The 7849-nt window shown below is 42.3% G+C and overlaps 1 protein-coding gene across 1 annotated transcript in view; it reads left to right on the top strand.

Moving 5' to 3' along the window:
- The first annotated feature begins 2145 nt into the window (after positions 1-2145).
- The window catches only part of DDN (dendrin), a 30791-nt gene continuing 25087 nt past the window's right edge, over positions 2146-7849 (top strand). The window contains exons 1-2 of the mRNA XM_075263136.1: positions 2146-2190; positions 7598-7786. Coding sequence (XP_075119237.1) covers positions 7599-7786 — 188 coding nt within the window. The 5' untranslated portion in view covers positions 2146-2190; position 7598. The remainder of the gene's footprint in view (positions 2191-7597; positions 7787-7849) is intronic.

The following is a 7849-nucleotide window of genomic DNA, read 5'->3' as shown; positions in this document are numbered from 1 at the left end:
CATGTTCATTGCAGCCACCAAACATTAAGAATTTCTTAAAGTATTACTAGCATGTACCATCTATATACTGATTCTTCTCTCACCACTGCTGACCATATCAGACCATGCCAATGGTCAGATAACACAAATCTATAGAGAATGAATGTCTGTGGTTCGGGATTCTCATTTGTAGACTGCGAGATCAATGAGCTTTCATTTAAGTTTCTTTCAGTTTCCTTGCAGAGTATTGCTACTGTATGTGTGTATAATTAATTCTCTATATTATTCTGTGTTTCTAGCGCAATGGTTTTTTTCCGATGTGGTAATCTAATTCCATCTCTAGGGTCTTGTGTTCCTGTACTTTTGTGTTGGGGTTGGATTTAGAGCAATATTCAAGGAAAGCTGTTCACCATACCGTGCCCATCATGTTTCTTCCATCATATTACCATCCTGCTCCAGGCATCTATTGGTGACTATTTCCTTGCATTTTTGTGACTTGCTAGTGTTGTGGTAGGTGCGGTTCCATTGTTGGAGCTTCAGTAAGTCCTGGGCATAACTGTGTATGGGGAGACACTGTTTTTACATGGAAAAGGGGTTTGTTACAAGTGATGTTGGTTTCTGCTGTTCACATCATTACATCATTATCATTCTGCCTCAAAATCAGCTCCAAATGCCGTCTGAAATCTGCCTCCTATACATTTCACTGGGAGATAGACTTTCTCTTCTAGCTAATTTTTTTCAGCCAGGAATAAAAAGAAGAATCCTACTTGTTCTTTAGGGGGATTCTGCCTGAAATTCCCATTGAAAAGTGTGAGAGGCAGATTTTCAGAATCTGCATCAAAAACAGCTTCCAAAATCTGCCTCAAATTCTTGAGGCAGAAATTTTCTGCCTGACAAATGAAGCTTTAATTTCCTCCATGTGACCACCTCTATCCAACATCCCCATTACTGATGTACAGGCTTCTCCTAAGGCCGGGTTCAGGCTGTGTTTTTTGGTCAGGATTTTGACACGGAATCCGTATCAAAATGCTGTTCAAAAAATCGCCTCCCATTGAAATAAATGGAATCCGGTCATTTCCTTTTTCTGCGAGCGGTTTGCTCCCACTTGCGGAAAAAAAGAAGCGACCTTCAGGTGGATTCCTTCAAGCGGATTCCGTGGCTGATTCAGCCACAGACATCCGTCTCGCGACACCTCCCTCCCGAATAGACCCATTCATTTGGGCCTAATCCAGAGCGGAATGCCACGACTGGATGCCAGACACAGCTAGCCGTTCTTTGGTCCGGAATCTGGATCAGCCTCCGCATCCAATTCTGGACCAAAAAACCCTGTCTGAACCCGGTCTAAGCTGGAGAATACATTTCTAATCTCTGTTTGCCCAAAGACATTAGATCACTGGTAGATCCCATTAAATATCTAGCGTCAGCTTTAATCCCATCTCTTGCAGCTTCCCACAAAAGGCTTTTTACTAAAAGTGCAATGATTACTCAATGCTTGTTAAAGTCATATATATGCAGATATGTGGAAGAAATGCTGACGTTTCAGATTACTTTCAAATATAGAAGTGTTAATAGTTTATACTTGTCAATAAATCTGTCTGGAACAAAAGAGGAATCTAAATAATATATCAATATTTGGTGTGACAGCCCTTTGGAGGAGTCTGGAAGTGATGATATTGTCCCCACAATGCCATTGAGTCTGGGATTAAATGAAGATACAGAAGAATTTGAGCAAGTCTACATCCATAGAAGATCCATGGATAGTTCTCCAAGATGTTTGGAACAATCTCCCTCCTGAGTTCCTACAACTGGAAAGATGGATAGACACACAGTAAAACCTCTTTGAGCCAAAATCACATTAAAAACTGGTCTTCTAAAGAAGATGGTTAATATAGAAAACTGAAAATCTGTCCCGAAAATGTAGCCTGAGTAAGGGGGTGGTCTTTTTGAGAGGTTTATGTAATATATATTCATGTATATATTATTATATAAACTGTAAGGTGCAATAAATGGCGGCACTGAGCCCACTGTCCCTCTCCTTTATGTGCTGGGGAGTTGTTTTCTCTGAATTCTGCTGAGTACGAGGACCTCTTGTGCTGCTAAATCCCTGTTTGCTCAGTTCAGTGCATTGTGTAACAAAGCCGTCCTTTGCTGAGTACTGTAGCAGCAGAGTTGGATGGAGACTGGTGCAGCGAGGCTTTGAAGCTGGTGCAGGTGAGTGTATACATTCTAGGCAGTGCATACAAAGCACAGTACTTGAAGGGTTAAGAAAAAGTTGAGCGATTTGTAGTTCGTATATGTTAAAGTTTTCTAGGACATCCTTACTAGGGGTCTCAGAAAGTGCTGCCAGTTCTTGTCAACTGTGTTAAGCAGACGGGGAATGGATCGTATTACTAATTTCAGCATGTGTCCATACTGGTACATAAAAATCCAGACTATATTGTCCTATAAAATGCATTGTACGGAATGAATACATATATTATATATATTATACTTTCATGTATCTGTTCATCTTTAATGTAGACCCTGGTAAACATGTTATGAACTGCAGTGCTTACGTTTGGGTTCCCCTATATTCCCATAATCTGCTTACAGATCAGATTATGGCTACTATGTAAATAGTTTCATCATGCCAAAATAATATGTGATAAAGCATTGGAAATCATTGGGAAAACTGGTCATTTATACATAAAAATGTTATTGTGTATTGATACATGATTGATTTCTGACATTACATGGCGGCATCTCCACCGTCCACATTTACATTTCTGGTTAGAGAGGAAGTCTCCAGGTTTAATATCTGCCCAAAACTTTGCACCTCACAACCTGGTGGTCGAGTTTTGAATGCTTCAGTCTGTTTAAATGCCAAGTGGTAGTATGAGTGGAGGACAAGCCTAAAATATTTGTAACCCTCCATATAGGAATATTCATACATGAATGTCTCATGGTTGTGGTGGTCGCTGTGCAGCGCCACACCCAGTAGAGTAGGGACCCCCTATATAGAGGTCGCCATGAAGTGGCTAGCGGTCTTATGCACCTTGATCAATATGTATACTAAGAACCTCATGTTCAGTATTGTACAGTTTGCTGAGAAGCACTAGATCAATGTATAAGATTGGGATGTGCGGTCATGTCTTTTTCTTTTTTTGAGTATATATTCAGAATGATCTGACTGCGTAGACTCTGTATTAGTAGTGGGATTCTCTAAACCATCTTTGGTAAACTAACTAAATTTAAGGTGAGCATGAACTCCATTAATTAAAGGAAAAATTATAGTCTTAGGATATCTTCACACAGTGGAGTTTGTATGATTTTATTTCTACTTGATCAAATTCTGACGAGAAATTAGAAAATTCTACACCAGCCAGGTGGTATTTTTCTGACTCCCATTCACTTCATTGGAATCTGGAATTAAATAGTCCCAACATTATCAAATCTGTCCCATATGTGTAAAATAATATAACTAATAGCAAAGTGAATAATAATCCTTGTAGAGCCTGTGAATGGTATAGGCTATTCTATGATCAGTATTGAACCCCAATAGCAATCACTTGACATAATGCAGACGCCTCTCCATGTTTAAGTAATTCTCTGGATTATCTATCATCTTATTAAGAGATTCTGGAGGAGTTCTGGATTGTGCGGACCTCAGTAATGAAGACTTTATTATTTGTTTGCTTTCTACATATTAAGGACAGTAATTGGGATTCCTTAGCTTGGAGGAGTCTATGGCAATAGTAATATAACCACAGCAAGCCTGCTGACACTGCCGCTAGTGTGTACAGACGTCTACACTGAGGTGGGTCCTGAGCACGGGATAGTCTGTGTATTTATTAGTCAGGATTCAGGAGTGGCGCTGTTATCTGTTCTCTGGGCCTGGCAGTAAGTACATTTTACTACCCATAATGACCCAATATGTAACATACTGTACTTCTAGTGTCTAGGTGTTAGGAGATTACAGTAACGTATACATACAGGACATAGCAATGTTTTCTTACTTTGTGTAATGGGCTTGTATCTTATGTCTGGAGAGAGATGTATATAGCTATGGCCATGTACACTAATGACACCTGCAAGAAAAGTCATCTGTATGTTATTGTCTGTTATATATAGTATATTATATTAGTCTCTGTTATACTAAGATATAAGAAGGTATTAAACCTACATAGAAATCATTCAAGTTAATATAAGTGTAGTTTGTTCTTTAGGATTCTCCGATTATCTTCGTTCTTGTATTCCATATATTTTTTTTTCCATTGATATAGCCATATGAGAGCTTGTCTTTTGTGGGGTAAGGTTTTTTTTAATAACATGAATTGGGTTACTGAATAACATTGCTTACATTTTAAAGTGTGAATAAGCTTTTGAACAAGTCTTGATTTTTGGCAGTATTTGTGACATTAACAAATATTGTTATACAGGTTATCCCCAGATATTGCTTTGTTTCTGTGACTCCCATGCTGCGATCTTCTTTCTGCCCCTTCTGTGTTTCCCTTGTTTCTCTGTTGCCAGGTGAAGTCTGGACACTACTAGTCACTTTGTACAAGATGGCAGCTCTTGTATAAAGGGGGAGCGATGTTGCTATAAACAGTTATAACTTTGACATAGATTGGTGGTTCTGGTGTCATGTGAAAGAGTGTTATCTCCAAAGATAGTCAGGATTGGTATAGTTATATGCAGCTACAACTGTGTATGTTTCTGGAAATAATAAAGGTAGATCTGCCATCTTGATGTCATATTAAAGAAGGGAATCTCATCTATCCTGTGTCACTGGCACTGCTCTGTTCTTTGTAGTGCCTGACATACACCAGCTTGGCGTGACCACAGACCCTTGTTCTGTTGTACCCTTCACAGATTTCAGCTGGCAGTAAAGAAACAAGGAATAAAGAAGTAACAAAAACTGGATTTCATAGAAAGGAGCCAAAATCCATGAATAAAGCATACTACAAAAGGTATTCATGTCACAAAGTACGTAATTCATCAAGAGAAATAAATAATGAAAATTATCTTTTAATATCAAATAATTAAAACGCTAAACATAGTGTAGACCAGGGGCAGGTAACCTCCGTCACTCCAGCTGTTGTAAAACTACAACTCCCAGCATGTATATTTGGAACTCCCATGGAAGTGAATGGAGCATGTTGGGGGAAGGGGGGGGTTGTAGCTTTATAGCAGATGGAGGGCCAAGGGTCCTCAACACCGCCTACACCCGATAATCCAAAAGGTAATCGGTGCAATGTGGACTGTTACATTTGGGGATAACCCTAATATAGAGAGACTTTTAGATCACTATAAACAAAGGTGACCATGCTCAGATCCTGTCCCTATTGATATATCCCTCCCTATTGATATTGGATAGAGGTGTTTCAATAGTACCAATAGGAAATGTAGTCCAGCAAAGACCAAAGATGGCCTATGAGGCTACTGGCCTTGTGTCACACCAACAGGATCAGATACGGCTAGAACTGCACCAGTGACACATCTCCGCTCCAAATAACCTGTCCATAAACCCTACGTGTTTCTTAAAATATTCATCAGGGGTCCAATGGAAATAGCAGTAAAAACTGCTGTTTAGATAGTATTTCTTTAGGTGTAATCAGATTTTATTAAGGTTTTTGCAATTAAAGAAAACAAACATCCAATGTAACAAAACAACAGGGAGGGGAAAGCACGTTCCAGGAACAAACAATGCGACCACGCAGGGCCGAGGGACAAGGAACAGAACTGGGGAAAAACCCCAACAGAGAAATCAAGGGCAGAAAAATAAAAAAAGGCATCAAACCAGGAGGCAAGAAGGGGGGAGGACAGGACAGGGCGAATGTACAGGACACAGAAGGGGGGTGGGACGAACAGAGGGTGTAACAGAATCAGAGGGAGAGGGAGGAAAATCAACCAGAGAGCACAACCCGGAGCAGGGTAAACAACAAAGGAGGAAGGGAAATCAGGCAAAAAGGGAGGTGAAATCTGAGGACTCCTGGAACACCACCCACGGCTGCCAGAGGGCATTAAATTTGGAAGTATCGGGCATATCCTCCACCACAAGAAACTCCATTCTGCGGATAAGGAGAAACTCCTGCAGCCATTCCAGGAGGGAGGGAGGGACAGGGCTGCGCCAATGGCGGGGAATGACCATCCTGGCAGCCGTGAGAAAGTGACGCAGAAGATCACCCTTAACCTTGGAGAGCTTGCCGGGGATAAGGGAGAGAAGGGCCAGTTGCGGGGAAGGAGTCAGGGAGCGGCCGGTAACCTTTTCATAAAGCGAGAACACAGCCGACCAAAACGGCTTGATCTCCTCACATTCCCACCATACATGAAGGAGAGAACTCTCCGCAAAACCACAGCGCCAACAGCGGTCAGAGACCGACGGATAAATCCTATGGAGGAGGGTAGGGCAGCGATACCATCGGGTCAACAATTTGAAGTTCTTTTCCTGGGCACTACAAGGTAAAGGCAGATTGTGTGAAAGGAGGAAACAACGGTCCCAATCAGCAGCAGATAGACCAAACCCCAGATCGGACTCCCAAGATCCAACGAAGGGGGGGGGGGGGGGCCCGGGGTGGCAGCCTTCAGTAAAATATCGTACAAAAGGGAGAGGGCGTGCGGGGGGGACTCAGCGCCCCTCAGCAAAGTCTCTAAGTCCGTGAGGGGAGGGGAAAGGAAGGATTGTACAGAATACTTGTGCCAAAAGGCGGATAATTGATGATACTCCAACCAGGAGAGCGCAACGTCCGGACAGGAAGATTGGAAGTGGGCAAAAGGGGGTAGAGAGGGAGAAGAATCGGGGATATCGCCCGGTTTAGTGTCAGCAGTCGCAGACCAAACCAAAAAGCGGCGGGCGGCCACGCCCGGTGGAAACATAGGGTTTCGAAACAGTGGGGTCAGGGGGCCGGGTACCCTAGCCAGAGCAGCAGATTTGCACAAAGAATCCCACACTGAAAGGAAGTGGGAGGCCAACTGAGAAGAGCGGATCGAGGCAGGGCGGAAGTGCGAGGGTAACCAGGGGAGAGAAGGAAGGTGGGAAGACGTCAGCTTTGCCTCTAGAGACACCCATTGTTTATCGCGGGACCTATAGCGCCAATCAATCAAGCGGAGGAGGACCGCTGCGCGGTAGTAAAGAAGAGGATCCGGCAAGCCAGCGCCCCCAGCAGTTTTACGCCGAGTGAGGGTCCTAAAGCGAATCCGACTACGGGAAGGGCCCCAGACGAAACGACCGAAAAGGGACCTAAGCGCAGAAAAAAAACGCCCAGGAACCGAGATCGGGAGAGCTTGAAAGAGGTAGAGGAAACGGGGAACGACGTCCATTTTCAGGACATTTATACGGCCGAAGATAGTATTTCTTTAGGTCATGTCAATGTATGACATTCATTTCAAGCTTCATCTGGTGTTTTTTTTTATATCTTTCTCGGCTTCATTATACAAAGACATTTGCATAGAATTAAACGCTTTCCATAATGCTTCAATAGAAAAAAAAATCACACAATGGTTAACATCTGGATTTAGTCTATGAGACAATAGACATAAAACCCCAACTAAACAAATAGTTTATCCGCATTAATACGAAAGTGTTGGTAACTCCGAGAGTGAATAATTGTTCATAAAGAATATTGTTATAACTTTCTAGAATGGACAGTCACAGATGGATGGACTTGGACGGCTCCTGGGTTTACACTTCAAATCCCAGAAGACAACAAGAAAGTCTCCTGAAATACAGCACCTTACCAGGCCGAAATCCTGATAACTACAGAACAGCCGCTGAGATTATCAGAAGATCCGCAGATGACAGAGGGAAATATGGCACTATACCGGGCAGGTAAATAGATGTATACAAGTTATATATACTCAGCAACACATTACCCTGCCCCCTTTCCTTTTA

Source organism: Leptodactylus fuscus, chromosome 2 (assembly GCF_031893055.1).
Source record: "Leptodactylus fuscus isolate aLepFus1 chromosome 2, aLepFus1.hap2, whole genome shotgun sequence".
Lineage (NCBI taxonomy): Eukaryota > Metazoa > Chordata > Amphibia > Anura > Leptodactylidae > Leptodactylus > Leptodactylus fuscus.
This window is presented reverse-complemented; position numbering and strand designations above follow the sequence as displayed.